The 16,385-nt window shown below is 42.1% G+C and overlaps 1 protein-coding gene across 1 annotated transcript; it reads left to right on the top strand.

Moving 5' to 3' along the window:
* Window positions 1-4,220: 4,220 nt before the first annotated feature.
* On the top strand, window positions 4,221-15,669 carry LOC120522107 (zinc finger CCHC domain-containing protein 12-like). The gene is made up of 2 exons (XM_039743270.1): window positions 4,221-4,330; window positions 14,514-15,669. The coding sequence occupies exons 1-2, from the start codon at window positions 4,221-4,223 to the stop codon at window positions 15,667-15,669; spliced, it is 1,266 nt and encodes a 421-aa protein (XP_039599204.1).
* Window positions 15,670-16,385: the final 716 nt, after the last annotated feature.

Raw genomic sequence — 16,385 nt, 5'->3', positions numbered from 1 at the left:
CGGAAGGACCTCTCTGGTTGAGCACGACCATTGTCACAGAATCTGGGGTTATAGTCCAAGAATGTCCGTATCGTCTAGCCGAGGCAAAACGGGCTGAAGTGGAGCTTGAGATCAAACACATGATACAACTAGATGTAATTGAGGAAAGTCATAGTCTCCGGTCCAGTCCCATTGTACTGGTCGCTAAGCCTCACGGGAGTTGGAGGTTTTGCAATGTCTTCCATCAGCTTAATCAAGTCTCCCAATTCGATGCTTATACAGTGCCACGAGAGGACGACCTCCTCGAGAGGCTTGGACAGGCTCAATATTTGACCACACTTGACATGACAAAGGGGTACTGGCAGGTTCCTTTAACAGATTCCTCGAAGGTTAAGACCACGTTTAGCACCACTAGCGGACACTGGCAGTATCGTGTCCTTCCATTTGGGTTACACGGGGCTGCAGAAACCTTCCAGCATCTGGTGGACAAAGTGCTCAGACCTCATAACTCATACAGTGCTGCCTACCTGGATGATGTGGTCATCTATTCCAGCACATGGATGGAAAACCTACAGCAGATAAGTGCTACTGCGGACACTTGGTGAGGCTGGGTTTTGGATTAATCCCAAGAAATGTTTCTTTGGATTGAGCGAAGCCAAGTATTTAGGCTACCTGGTGGGTCAGGGTACCGTGAAGCCACAGCGCTCCAAAGTAGATGCCATTTTGAAATGGCCCCGTCCGCGATCCAAGTGGCAGGTCCAAGCCTTTCTCGGGTTAGCGGGGTACTACCGCCAGTTTGTGCCCCAATTCTCGGAGAGAGCGGCACCCTTGACTGATTTGACAAAGAAGAGGGCCCCAAACATTGTGGTATGGACTGAAAAGACACTGCATTTAGTGACTTGAAGCAGGCCCTTACATCTGCACCTATTTTGAAAGCACCTAACATTTCTTTACCTTTCATCCTCCAGACGGACGCGGACACAGGCCTGGGGGCGTGCTGAGCCAAAGTGTTGACATTGTGGATCACCCCATCCCATTCCTAAGCCAGAAACTGTTGGATCGGGAGACAAGGTGGAGAGAGAGGCTTTGGCGATTAAATGGGTGATTACTCAGCTGAGGTACTACCTGTTGGGCCAGGATTTCACCCTTATCATGGACCATGCACCTTTACAGTGGATGGCCCTTCACAAAGAGTCGAATCCGTGGATCACCAGATGGTTTCTTGACCTCCAGCTATACAAGTTTTTGCTTGTTCATCGTCGGGCACTCTTCACGCCAACGCTGATGCCCTTTCTCGGTTCACAACCTCTTGGTCAGGGTCGCCTGACCCAACAGCTCTGTGCTCCTTGTCACACACGTGCACATGGGAGGCAGCTAAAGAGTTTGAGTAAGGGCAGTTCCAAGTCATACCGGGATGTGGCAGAGTGCACTGACTTTTTTTCTTCCTTTCCTGTAGACCATTCATGGGAGATTCCACCTGGTCCTCTTGACGTCACTTCCGGGACCGAGCCTATGGAAGGAGACCTTGCTGGCTCTGGCCCCTGTGATGTAATGGCCGGGCTCGGACTCATGGCTGAAGACCTTCATGAGCCTGACCCCTGACTTCCTGTCTTCCCCATTTAAAAGCCTCCACCTTTTTCCTATTCCCTCAGTTCTGTTTTGGACTTGGTTTTGTGCACAGCAGTGCTATCATTTACACAACGATTTGCAGCCAGGAAATCAAATATACAGGTGGCTGCCCCAAACCTTGCTATGTATGTATATGTGTATAAGTGTATATATGTGTGTGTGTGTATATATGTGTATATGTATATATTGTAAGAAGATGCTATATAGCACCCGACACAGATTGACATGGAGGCATGGGTAAAATAAATACATATAGTGTTGTTTGGGCTTATGAGTTGCACAGAAGACAGGCAAGAGAGAAATGAGCAGGAATACCTTTATTCTGGCAATTGGAGGAACAGTATCCAGGCTTTATTCAGTATTGGAACTTTTATGTGAACACACAGCAAACCAGATAACTTCCTAGTTGTCTGTCTTGTTCCAGCTTTATGTTTGAGATTAAAACAACTCAAATCCATCTTTAATGGTAGGATTCAGCTGTAGAAAAACAGGTGTGCAGGCTGGAAAGAGAAGAAGAACAAGGCCTCAATGCAACATGTGATAAGTGCCTTATGTGGTACAGCCAGCATCTGATCCTGCGGAGCAAGCTCATAAGTAAATAGACAGTGTGTTTCTTCTCTTTCAAACAGCTTTTAAATAAGTTGCTTTCCCTGTTATTGAACTAGCCCCAGGGAACACAGCACAGCAAAGTCAGTCATACTCCCCTGTAACTTTGTTCATATCCCTGTAAACAAAGCAGCACTCCAACGCAGACATGGCGAGATGAGTGAGAATGTCAGCATTAAAATGTTGATCACCAGGATGGTGAGATATTGTGATATTAAAAAGCTGTAACTGAAGGAGCCATTTAGTGAGCCTGGAGTTTGTTTCTTTCTGCCTATAAACTACTGAAGGGAAGCATATTCCGTCACAAAGGTAAATATCCAACCTTGCAAGTAATAGCATTTACATTTACAGCTATTTGCTTAGCAGACGCTTTTATCCAAAGCGTCTTGCAAAAGAGATAAACAATCGAGTAACATTAGGCTAGGGCCTGTTTGCTCAATAAGTGTAATGACAGGTAGCATAAGTTGATTGCCTCAAGTGAAGATGTAATGAGTCATACATTTGCAATCATAGATTATAATCAATAAAGCAATCAATTAAACAAATGGACCAAGAGTAAGAGCCAAGACCAAGAGACCAAAAATATTGCAGTTTTTTTTTTCAATTAGACAGATATTCACAGAACACATAGGTCATCAAACACTTCTTATATACATTAAAGACGTCAGCAGTATGGATGGAGGTGAGCAACCCATTCCACCAATTCTGAATCACACAGGAGCGGAGTCTGAATTAAGACTTGATGCCACATAGAGGTGGCATCACCAGCATATCCATATACTCAGGTGCTGACCCATTGTCTACTCTGTAGGCAAGCATCAAGGATTTGAAATAAATGCATGCTGCTACAGGGAGCCAATGTAGAAACCTGAAGAGAGAAGTGACAGCGCCTCACTTTAAGTCAAGACAACCCTTGTCATGGACTGTAATATGTGAATATGTTTGTGCTGGATAAGGTAAATAATATATCGTTATTTGGAATACACACATTTCATGTGGGGCATTACAGTGGCGCAGTGGTAGCGCTACTGCTTCACAGTAAGGAGACCTGGGACCGCTTCCCGGGTCGTCCCTGCGTGGAGCTTGCATGTTCTCCCCATGTCTGCATGGGTTTTCTCCGGGTGCTCCAGTTTCCTCCCACAGTCCAAAGACATGCAGGTTAGGTGCATTGGCGATCCTAAATTGTCCCTAGTGTGTGCTTGCTGTGCGTGTGTCCTGTGGTGGGCTGGCACTCTGCCCAGGATTTGTTCCTGCCTTGCGCCCTGTGTTGGCTGAGATTGGCTCCAGCAGACCCCTGTGACCCTGTGTTAGGATACAGCGAGATAGAAAATGACTGACTGACTGACATTTCATGTGTGTTCTGTATCTACAACAATCTTGTGTAAGTGAAGGAAGACAGGTATTGCTGAACACATAGTTAAAACAGAAACTTTTTTAAGTTTACTAATATTAATACTAATAATACTAATATTAATAATGACGTGAAGTATATAATGTGCGAAGACTTTAGTCCAAATATCAAATAAACGTGAGCTTTTATTCAAGAATATAGCCAAAGAAAAAAAAAATCATTCGATTTTCATGTTGCTATCAATGAGTTAAAAACCCAAGGTCAAATGTCAATTGACAGGAAATTGATACATAGTCTTGAATGGTGTACAGGTAAGAACTGCTGCCCTACAACCTGAAGGTTCTGGGTTCGAGGCTGGGTGCCTCACATTTTGAGTTGTGAGCTGCTGTTATTATTACTATAATATAATAAAAACATCCATTTGATTTGACTCTGTAACACCCGGTGTAAATTTTGCCTACTTGTAAAAGTTAAGGCTTGTTTTTTTCATTATTCACTTCTATTCTATCACTGGCATTCACGTGGTATTTGCCTCTCCATTTCTGAGTTGATGGGGTTTATCTCCATTATTTTCACAAGAGAAGCAATGACCACAGTTGGTGATGAGATTGATGCCTGCTCAGAAGTATTTGTTGTACCGGCAATCAAAGATACAATGTCCCATGACCACTATCAGACTGCCATGAGGCATTTGCGCTTTGACAACAAAGACACCTATGGAGAACGTGTGAGAAATGACAGATTTGCTGTGATCTCGGACATCTGGCAAGATTTTGTTGAGAACTGTGTTTTGAGTTACAATTCTAGGGCAAAGACTTTCCGTGTCTGTGGTCATAAAGCTTATAGAGCCTTTTCTGGACAAAGCCAAACCATAACAATAGACAGATTCTTCATAGCGCTTTCGCTGCTTAATAGACTGCTGAACCACAACACCAGTCTGCTTGGCACCGTAAGTAAAATGGGACTTCCACCTGCAGCTAAAGTCACTTCAGTACGTGAGCAATTCACCACGCCAGCATTTACAGTGGTGTGAAAAACTATTTGCCCCTTCCTGATTTCTTATTCTTTTGCATGTTTGTCACACAAAATGTTTCTGATCATCAAACACATTTAACCATTAGTCAAATATAACACAAGTAAACACAAAATGCAGTTTTTAAATGATGGTTTTTATTATTTGGGGAGAAAAAAAATCCAAACCTACATGGCCCTGTGTGAAAAAGTGGCCGACCAAAATTACCCCAAGAGCGCAGCGACGACTCATCCGAGAGGTCACAAAAGACCCCAGGACAACGTCTAAAGCAGGGCTATTCAATTACAAATTCAGTTGGGCCAGATTGTCAAACCAAGAAGGTTAGCTGGGCCAGTCATTTTAGCGGTAAAGCAGCTCGTAATGACAAATTTTAAAAACAACACAAACAAATTTATTGAAAAACATAAGGTTTATTCGTTGTTTCTCTTTTAACTTTGGTCAGTTTGCAGAGCAAAAGGTGCATACAAAAGAGCTGAATTAACAGAATCTGAGGTAACCCCTATTTTTTCCCCACTTACAAAAGAAAAAAAACTGACCTATCTGATCACAAAGTGCATAAAACAAAATAGTGCACAGTAGTAGGCTATTAGAAATAACTGTTTCCTTTTGAAACAAAACAAACAACTTGCACACATTTGACCAGGAACATCTGAAAGTGCACAGTATTCACAACTATAACAACACTGAGGGAACATATTTTAAATCACCATGTGTGATTAGGCATGCCTCTGTTACGCATCCCACATTATATTGATGTATTGTAGGCTACAGTTACCCTGCTGACTTAGTGGGAGAAGTGACATTTTTTGTTTTGAACGAGAGCAGTGACTTTAGGCTCGTAAGTTGTCAATGCAATTCGAAGGCATTGGTGGAGAGTATGGTCAGTCAGGGAGCAACAAGAGTTGCTTTTTATGGAGTTCATGTGTGAAAAACTTGACTCGCATGTATATGTTGATCCAAACATACTGAGCATGACGATCGCTACTTTCTTAATGTTAGGGAACTGATGTGCGTTGATATCAGTCCAAAACATTGCAGGCCCGTTAGTGGAAAGCTCCAGTGCCATGGTTACAGACGACTGTATGTCAACAAGTTCGAGTGTGAATTTCCCCTCGTCAATGGAAGGGACCAGTTTCTTAGCTCTGGCGGATAAGTCCCCGTCTATTGCAACAGTGAACAGGTCTCTGACAAAAACGGCCAACTCTGTGGGCAGATCAAGTCCATCCAATCGACCAGCAAAGTTATTTTTCAACATCGCAATGAAATCTGTCATCATATCCGTGATTTGTGCGGGGGATGAGATGCATTTGCGGAGTGTCGGAAAATGCAGCATTCGGCCTGTGCTCAAATCATTTGCGAAAAGGTCCAGTTTAACTTGGAATGCGCGCATCTGTTCCACAAGGTCGATGACAGTTTTGTCTCTGCCTTGTAGTCCCAAATTGAGATCGTTCAGGTGTTTGAATATGTCGCTCAGAAAGCAGGCATTGGCGTTTCTGCCTTTTTTTGCTTGCTGCCGAGGAGGAAAGTTATGATCTCTTCTCTGAGACCGCAGAAACGCTCCAGTGCTTTGCCTTTGGACAGCCACCTCACGTCATTATGCAAAAGAAGGTCGTGGTGCTCAGCAGCCATTTCTGACAGCAGCATGCGGAATAAGCAGTGTTGGAGGCTTGATGTGGAGCGAATAAAATTAATTATAGCCATTAAATGCAGTCCATTGTCGTTTTGGCCCGCTTAGTTTTCGCACAACACCGCCTGATGCACAATGCAGTGTAAGGAGATCAACTGAGGTGCAACAGCGGACCAACGTGCTGCCAAACCATTCACTTTCCCTGTCATGGACGGAGCCCCATCTGTCACAGGCATGCACACACGCTTCATATCAAGACCATTGTCTTTAAAAAAGGCGGAAATTTTTGCAAAGACTATATAGCCAGTTGTGTGTCCTAACGGCAGTTTGCGAGCAGCTCCTCTCGGAAGCATTTGCCATCAAAAACGGACATATATGCACAACTGAGCAGCATCAGTTTTGTCTGACGACTCATCTACTGCTATAGACATAGTATCAGCTTAATCAGGTCTCCTAACAGCGTTTCATACACATCTGCAGCAAAAATTTCAACCCTACGAATGTTTGAAGTATCTGACAGGGAATGCGTTTTTATAGCAGATACCACGCTCATTTTAAATTTTATCGTTTCACGGTTTCAGAGTCTGTGAATGGCCTTTTCTTTTTTGCCAGTATCCAGGAAACACTAAGGGATGCTGCAGTAGCTCTCTCTTGGGCTGTGAATGACCGCACCATGGTAGTACTGCTCCGGTTGTAAGATGCAATCAAACTCTGCACTTTTGCAGCCCTCTCTTGAGATCCCTCTGGAAAATTGGTGCGAAAAGTGTGGTGTTTCTCAACATGATGCCTCCGCACATTGTAATCTTTAAATACTCCAACGCACTCATTACAAATTAAAACACATCGGTTTGGCGTTTGGATGTGGCGGTAAAATAAACAAGTATTTGTCAGTCCAGGCAGGGTTAAACTTACGGTTTTCATTGGCAATTTTACGTTTCAGTGTTGAGAAAGACATATTGATAGTAATCTAAGCTACTACCGGCACGCTCTGCATTGTTTGCGTGTTGCAGGCTATGTAATTTACGTAGGAATGCGCGTTTTTGGCGGGACCATAGACATAATAAATACTTTATATTAATATACTATATATTTATATTAATATAATATATATATTTATATTAAATTATATTAAACAACAATTTATGAATAATATATATTAATTTATTATCTATGGGCGGAACCACGGGCTGGGCCACTCGGAGGTTGATTCTGGGCCGCATGTGGCCGCGGGCAAATTGAATAACCCTGGTCTAAAGAATTGCAGGCCTCACTTGCCTCAATTAAGGTCAGTGTTCACGACTCCACCATAAGAAAGAGACTGGGCAAAAACGGCCTGCATGGCAGATTTCCAAGATGCAAACCACTGTTAAGCAAAAAGAACATTAGGGCTCGTCTTAGTTTTGCTAAGAAACATCTCAATGATTGCCAAGACTTTTGGGAAAATACCTTGGGGACTGATGAGACAAAAGTTGAACTTTTTGGAAGGCAAATGTCCCGTTACATCTGGCGTAAAAGGAACACAGCATTTCAGAAAAGAACATCATACCAACAGTAAAATATGGTGGTGGTAGTGTGATGGTCTGGGGTTGTTTTGCTGCTTCAGGACCTGGAAGGCTTGCTGTGATAGATGGAACCATGAATTCTACTGTCTACCAAAAATCCTGAAGGAAATTGTCCGGCCATCTGTTCGTCAACTCAAGCTGAAGCGATCTTGGGTGCTACAACAGGACAATGACCCAAAACACACCAGCAAATCCACCTCTGAATGGCTGAAGAAAAACAAAATGAAGACTTTGGAGAGGCCTAGTCAAAGTCCAGACCTGAATCCAATTGAGATGCTATGGCATGACCTTAAAAAGGCGGTTCATGCTAGAAAACACTCAAATAAAGCTGAATTACAACAATTCTGCAAAGATGAGTGGGCCAAAATTCCTCCAGAGCGCTGTAAAAGACTCATTGCAAGTTATCGCAAACGCTTGATTGCAGTTATTGCTGGTAAGGGTGGCCCAACCAGTTATTAGGTTCAGGGGGCAATTACTTTTTCACACAGGGCCATGTAGGTTTGGATTTTTTCTCCCTAAATAATAAAACCATCATTTAAAAACTGCATTTTGTGTTTACTTGTGTTATATTTGACTAATGGTTAAATGTGTTTGATGATCAGAAACATTTTGTGTGACAAACATGCAAAAGAATAAGAAATCAGGAAGGGGGCAAATAGTTTTTCACACCACTGTAGATCTGGCAGTGCCGTGCTGACGGTGTATGCATCCAAAAAGAAAAAGCCTTTGATGTCAGTCTGTAACAGGTGGTGTAAAGTTTTGCTACCTGTAAAAAATATCACTGAAGAGATATAAGCAGACAAACAAATGCTGGTAAATCATATCGCCTTTGTATCTTGTTGTCACTTTAATTTTTTGTTATTCAGTTTTAGTCGTGAATAAAAGCACACTTGTTTCAATTTACCTTTGCAAAAGCATTTATTTTATATTCCAGTAACCACGTGAATGAGATATAATCTGTCTCTGCCTCTCTTGTGCACACACATTCATATATGAAGATGTCACTATTTGAAAACGCTATGCCATTTAAACATAAGTTGTCATTTGAACTTTTTTTTTTTTTATCTTGCCTGTACTCTGCGTTATGTTGCATGGTACTGAAAATGCAGTATAGTGCAGTATGTTTGTGCTGCAGATGCAATTAAGGACAATTTAGAAAATTTCTCCTGCAGCAAAATGGTGCAATCCACAAATTTAAACTTCCGATAGTCATTCTGATCAACCATCCTCTCTTCCTGAAAATATCCAATACACCCTGAGGCTGTCTGGCAAAAAGCAGTTCAAACAGACTCAAAAGGGTAGAAGCCTGAGGTGACTCTAACACAACATACATCAGAAATGGCAACACAGCATCTCAAGACATTGGATTTGTACAGGCAACACACCTTTTGCTTCAACATTTTATTAAAATCTCTCACTCAGCCTGTTCATTTGCAGAGGATAAACAGTGATGCTTAACTTGTTGATTGCAAGGTTCTTACACAATACTTTCATCAGCCTAGAAGTAAAAGGCATATTGTGATCTGTTACAATTTCATAAAATATGCCTATACAATTAAAAGCCTCAGACAGAGCCTTTACTACAGACTGGGTGTACCAACAGAAGTATATACTGGTAACTATTTTTACTCTTAGAAGGTGGACCAGCAATGTCAAAACCAACCCTTTCAAAAGGCATAACTAAAACTAGCTTTGGAATCAAAGAAGTGTGTGAAGGTCTGTGAGTGGATACAGTCTGACAGCAAGGACAAGACTTACAAATTTGTTCCGGATCCTTACCCATAATTACTTAGTAAAATTGTTTTGAAATACACTCTCTCATCTTTTTTGCTCCAAGATACCCACCCAATACATTGGAGTGAAGACTTGACAAGTGAGAGGATGAGCATTGGGCTTAAAAGCATTTGACACAGAGTATACATGAATTCCTTAAAGGGCACCGAATTACATAACACACAAGTTCATTAGAAATTTCAAAGAAGAATCATAAGAGCTTCCATAAATGACACTATATGGCTATTTCACAGTAAATATCTTCTAAAGTAGTACAAGGACTAAACGTGTAATTAATAAAACATGTCACTAGGTGGTGCACAGTAACCACACTTAATATTGTCAGGGATTCTTTCAAATGTTTAGTTAATGCTGATCTAAATCCCAGTTTTGGCAAAAGATGCAGAAGGACTGTACAGACAGCAAAACAAAACAACAGAACCAGTTCTGATTAAATTAGTGTAACCAGGGTGTTTACAAAGAAAATAAAAGTTAAAAAAAAATCATATTCAAACTTTAATAATATACAGTATTCAGTTGCAATATACAAAATGATGTATTTAATTTTGTCTAAAAGCACATTTTTATATTTCCCTTTATCTAAAACTTTTTTAGAAAAAAATTTCCATTCATTTCAGATTACAGTCTCAATGTGCAGTGAACCTGTTCGGAGCATCAGATGTGATTCATTACAGCACACACAGCACCACTAGAGTCAATTTAGAGTTGCCAGTCAAACTAACCTAACATAATATCCTTTTGAATGTGAGAGAAAACTGTTTTAACTTAATTATATGAATATACATATTTATTCAATTTGTTTAATTTTCCTCTAAAATTATTAATATAAAACAAATTTGTCTGATAATCAGATAAATGAACTGCATATCATAATTATTACTTGCAAAGCACAGGAAATACCAAAACAAAAGCAGCACAGACTATTCTACTATGGGATCACCAAAGGATTCCTTATACCCTACAGGAAAAGCTAAATTAACCTCTGGATTTATACTTCAACAATTGATAACCATAAGTGAGAATGGTTCACTGTTAGAATGTGAATGTGAACACTTCACTCCTGCTAATGGCACTAAGCACTGAACACTATACTAAGCTCAGAACTGAGGCTGTGAAACACTGATCATTACTATTTGATGACTTGGTATGTTCAAATGTTGTCTTTTTGATCTAAGCAAACAGAGAACTCCTATTAAAATGAGAATGACATTTGTGTGTTGTGGCAACAGTCATATAATTTTTTCTGACAGCAGAATATTGAGCCTACATTTATGTGTAATGTTATTGACCAGTAACAGAAAATTTTGTTTTGCAATCCACCCAGTCAACAGTCATAGTGTCATTAGTTCTACTTCTATGGTGAGTTCCATGTAGTCCCCAAGTGTGCCATCATGTATAAATTGATCCTCCCTGTAATGTACTCCTGTCTCCTTTTTCATTTTCATAGCATCTGTCTGAAAGGCGGACTCAAATCATCAGAAGGATGGACTCTGATGCTGCCTTCCACGGAGTGAAGCAATGTGGTAGACTTAGAGGTTAGGAGCATGCACTGATAGTGCATTGCCACACCCATCACATGACAAGCCATCTGTATTGGGACACAAATGAAACATTGTGGGCTAGCAGGAAAAGAAGATGAAAGAAAGAGTGCTTGTTTTCCTGAGTCTGTTTTAAAATACTTGTATGTCTTTAGATGTATTTAAGTATTACACCTAAAAGGATCTGCAACGTGCTATGTATTGTAAAGAGCAGATGAGACAAAGTTAAAGAGGTGGGCAGCACCACCCTTTGTGAACCCTGTATATTAATTGACAGCACACAACAAAATGTGGGGTTATCTTTTCAGACACTAGTTCAAGACAGAACTGAAGTAGGTTGCTGGCCGTCTTGATTATATAAGTCTTGGACAGGAAGGAGAGGGTCCAGGAGGGCAGACAACAGAAGTCCTGTCGGCACTGGAGTGGTGGTTAGGCTTCCATTCTGCAGAGAGAGGAAGAGAGAAGGCATTAAACCACAGCGCCAACCCCTGGTTCGGTGGGTTATTACCATCACCTAAGCCCCTAAGATGTCCCCCACATGCACGTGCTTGACAGTATATTTCTTTGATAAATTAGAGTATTAATAATAGTTTTAGTTCCGTTTAAATCCCTGATACAAAAGACTTCATCTGTAATGTTTATGAATTACCTCCATATTAAAGTCTGGAATTGGATTCTACCCTCTAATTTTTTTTTAATTGAGACACTGATGCAAATTCCAACTATTCCTGAAAAAACAGTGAAAGCACTTTAGTTTATCTCTGTTTCATTTTGGTCCTTTCAGCCAGATACTGGTGTTTACATTGGTCTAAATATTTAAGTTTCAAGCTAGAATTGATTCAAGTTGCCAACAGGGGGTAATCCATCATCCTGTCTACTTAAAAGACTAAGTATTGAATTACCCTAGACAAGACATATCTGTAGCACAGAACATACATCTTCAAGTGGAGATCAGGCTACTTGAAATGGGGGTAATAGGCAAGATGACACCCCTCAGTCAGCATAGAGCTAGCTGTATATAAACTTCAGGATAAAAACCAGAAACTGTGATAGGTCCTGCAAATAAAACTTCTGAAAGAGATCCAGGAGGAGATTGATAGACTTACAATAGCCACTGCTGAGGCAATAAACCATTTATGCCCATGTTTCACCTATAGACAACCAATAGATGCAGGACCCGAACCACTATCACAGACTTCACCAGTCCCAAATCCATGGTGTTTCCTTCCCCTTGCTTCTGATAAAGAAATTAATATCATGAATAATGAAGGTCATTTAAATCGATAGTGTAATAGTGCACCCACTCCATCGATCCAAACTTTCAGAGTTATACTAGGAACAAGACACATGAAATAGAACAGATGCAACATTCACCCCAGTCAGTTGGCAAGATAAAGAACAATGAATAATTCCTAATTCTTCAGCTTGAATACATTCACAGAACCATACGGCATTGCCAACTCAAACTACTATGAGGCAAGAGTTTAAGGAAGAGATGCAATATAGGGAACCAAAACCAGCCAGCTATTCTGGATTTCATCCACCGCAATCCATGGAGTTTGCTAGATCAAAATTAGCATTATCTAATTTTCTCACAAAGAATGCAACTGAACTTTTCAAGTATCAAGTTCTACTAGATCATTTAAAGCTGGAAGAGGCCCATTTCATGGCAGACTCTTGCCTTTGTTTATTAATGTTATATTCAGTACACTTGGCTGCACTGACTGAGAAGTTTGGAGGACATCATCAACTAGCTCTTAGGAAGATAGCAACTGTAATGGATTCCCCTAATATCCAACCAGGTGACTTGGTAGAACAGTTTGCACTTCATGCTTTGGTTGGTTTAAATCTCTAGGTCAGGGGTATTCAACTAAAATCTACAGAGGTCCAAATAGAGAAAATATCTTGAAGCAATGGTCCAGAAGATCATGTTGTCTAACTATTTAGTAATCATATATATTTAAGTAGCCTAGTAGTTGTATCAGCATCTGCATGTAATCAATACCAGACTTTTAAATTAAATGAGTTCAGTATGTAGCTATGCACACAGACATCTTGTGTGTGTATGTCTGAATAAGAGAGTCATGGAGCTGCGATTTTAAGAACTAGACATTAGATGGCAGCAGAGCGGCTGATCAGGATAGGAATAGAATACAGGAGGGGAACTCTGTTTTTGGGGTGGCGGAGACGGACGGAGGACGGACTTGGAGAGTGAGGGGGAGAGGAATAGACTTTTGCGGAGGAGAGAGACTTTTTTCGGAGGAGAGAGACTTTTGCGGAGGAGAGAGAGAATAGACCTGGAGGAACCGGTGAGAGGAGTGATTTTATTGAAGCTTCGAGAGGGCCGCTGGGGATTATTGGATCACTGAGGAGCGTCTGCAGCCCGCGTCTTCCGGAACCCAGGAGTGGTGAGCTGTATATTGCACAATTATCCCTATATTTACTTTACTCTATTGTGGCCACCTATTTGGAGAGTCTAGTTGGAGGACAGATATCTTTTCGGTGGATTACAAATGCTCCAACGATAGAAACAAAGGGCCCCAACGCCGTTTTCTTTGTGTTTGTCTTCCTGGTATCACTGGCCAGTGAGGTGGGAAGGGAAGAAGGTTTCCTGAGGGACTGGGAGCATAAAGGGAGCTTTAATTAAATACTGCTTGATTAGAGGCACAGGTTATAGGATTGTATATATCATTTTTGCATAAGATACTTATTATTGTTTATTAATTTTCACTGCATTGTTGTTAAGCTTTTATTCTATTTCTTTGTTTGGGACACCATTCAATTGAGGGTGGCTCCTTTGAATAAATTTGTTGTTGTTGAAACTTTCCCTGTTGGTGTGTTGGACTGGGGACCTAGTGGAGTGTGCCACTGAGACGGAAGGAGAAGACCCAAGTAATTATAATATATCAGCAGCACCCTAGGGTGTCATTGCTACATTTGGGGGCTCGTCCGGGATTCTTTTTCTCTCAGTCAGAGGTGGTAAAGAAAAAAAAAAGAAGGGGAATGACATCGCCAGGGAATCCCAGTCAAGTCGAGGTGATGGACCTGACCAGTGCCGTCCAGTGGTGCCGGAATCAAAATGGCCGACCAGAGCAGAGCGTGGTGATAGATATTCCTCAGCTGGAGTGGTCAGAGGATAGAATAAGACAGACCATCTCCACCCTAGTAACAGATCAACATGTAATCGTGCTTGACATCCAGCAGACCAAAACACCTCTCACATATATGCATTAGTTGAATGGAGAAGAGATCTCCCCGGTGGGTTCCGGGGTCAGACTGTAATGTTGACGACTGAGATAGAGGCTAGACTGATACAGTTAGGCTCGCAGAGCCTTTAAACGGGAGGACTTACCCAGGCAGGACAGAACTCTAACACTCTCTCTCCTGAACCCAGTACAGCCATACCAGGGTATCCTCCTGCATTGTTCTTCACTGATATAGGAAGACTGGTAGAGACCTTTGTGCGCAGTTCTTCTTCACCTATTAATTATGGATACCGAAAACTGCGATTCTTCAGCGGAAACCTACCTGTGCCGAGTGAAGAAGAAGCATTTCAGACCTGGATTGATCAAGCCACACAAGCTCTGGGTGAGTGGGAAGCTCCTGATCCCATAAAGAGACAGAGAATTGTGGAAAGTCTTCGGGCCCCTGCGTCTGATATTATCCGAAACTTGAAACGAGACAAGCCTGATTGCACCGCAGCAGAATACCTAGAAGCTTTGAGGGAGATTTATGGGTGTGTCGAGAGCAGTGAGGAGTTGAAGTATTTGTTTGAACATACTTACCAAAAGGAAGGGGAAAAGCTATCCACATTTGTCACCCGTTTAGACAAGATCTTACACCAAGTGATCCTGAAAGATGGACTGACACCTGAAACCGCCAGCCAAGCGCTGTTACGCCAGATCCTCAGAGGAGCTCTACCTCTGGACCCTATCTTGCTGAAGCTGAGAGTGAGGGGCCAAGATGAACCATTGACCTACTCTAGGTTGATGAAAACTATTCGGGAGGAAGAAGTTTTGGTAGCAGCCAAGTATCAGCCTGCCACCACTTTGAATTCACTGAACATTGGGACCTCTGCATATTCTGCATTGACCACTCTGAACGTGTCAGCCGATGACGAGCAGCAGCAGATAAAACCCCCGACTCCCTGTCCCCTTGGCTCAACGGGTGAAGAATCGACTCTTGACATTTTGATGCAGGCAGTGACTCAAGTGGCCAAATCCCACTCTACCTTGCAGCAAGCATTCAACGATTCACAGAGATTGGTTACACAGGTCATACAGACTCAAGAGGAATTACGACAGTCTATTGGAGATATCCAGAAAGCTGTAGTATCCCTGGCCTTTGAGAAGACAACATCGGGGGCTCAACACGCGAACAAGAAGCCCTTAGATCGGAGACGATGTTTTTACTGCGGGAAAACTGGACATTTACAGGCACAGTGTACAGAGGATAGAGTTACTTTCGACCCACTAGAAGAGATATTGAGTGCTCTCCAAGAGAGACTACAAAGTCAAAAGTCGTCGGAAAACTCCAAAGGGCCCCGGTGAAGGAGCCAACCGGGTGCCTAAAGACTTCGGCTAGCTCCAATTCAGTTCCTCCAAAAAGGAAAAAGAAGAGTCCCAGAGGGCAGAATGGTAATGTCTCCGTAACAATTTCCGGACCATCAGGGCCACATTCTCAGACTTTCAAGCCTGAGTCTGTCTCCTTACTACAGGAGAGACACACACATAAGTCTTCTACCTATTCTCAAGGGAGAGAGAGGGCCACCGTCCAGAACTCAAGGGCTGCTAGTTTCAAAAGTTCTTTAAAAGTTCCCAAGGACTTAATTGGGCCTTCTCCAGTGGTCCCTATTCAAGTCGAGGGGATCTACACCAGAGCTGTCCTGGATTCTGGGGCTCAAGTCACTCTGCTATGTCGGGACTTCTATGATAAACACCTTAAACACCTACCTTTGCGTAAGATAGAGAATTTAGAGATTCGAGGTGTCGGGGATCAGAATCTCCCCTATGATGGTTATGTGGAAGTTAGACTGACTGCAGGTCCTCAGTTGGCTGCATCCGAAGGTACTTATGACAGCCTTGCGATCGTGTGTTCCCGTCCCTCTGGGTTCACCGGAAGCTCATTGATCATAGGAACAAACTCCAACCTGGTGAGAAGGATGCTCACTCCAATAGTGGGACAAAGAGGCTGTTCGGAAGAGAACATACATCCATCTTTGAGAGCTGTGTACCAGAGTATTGTCGAAGAGGAGGACGTCCTGTCA

The sequence above is a fragment of the Polypterus senegalus genome, unplaced genomic scaffold, assembly GCF_016835505.1.
Source record: "Polypterus senegalus isolate Bchr_013 unplaced genomic scaffold, ASM1683550v1 scaffold_5361, whole genome shotgun sequence".
Classification (NCBI taxonomy): Eukaryota; Metazoa; Chordata; class Cladistia; order Polypteriformes; family Polypteridae; genus Polypterus; species Polypterus senegalus.
Note: the sequence above shows the minus strand (reverse complement) of the source record. Positions and strands in the feature narration are given on the sequence as shown.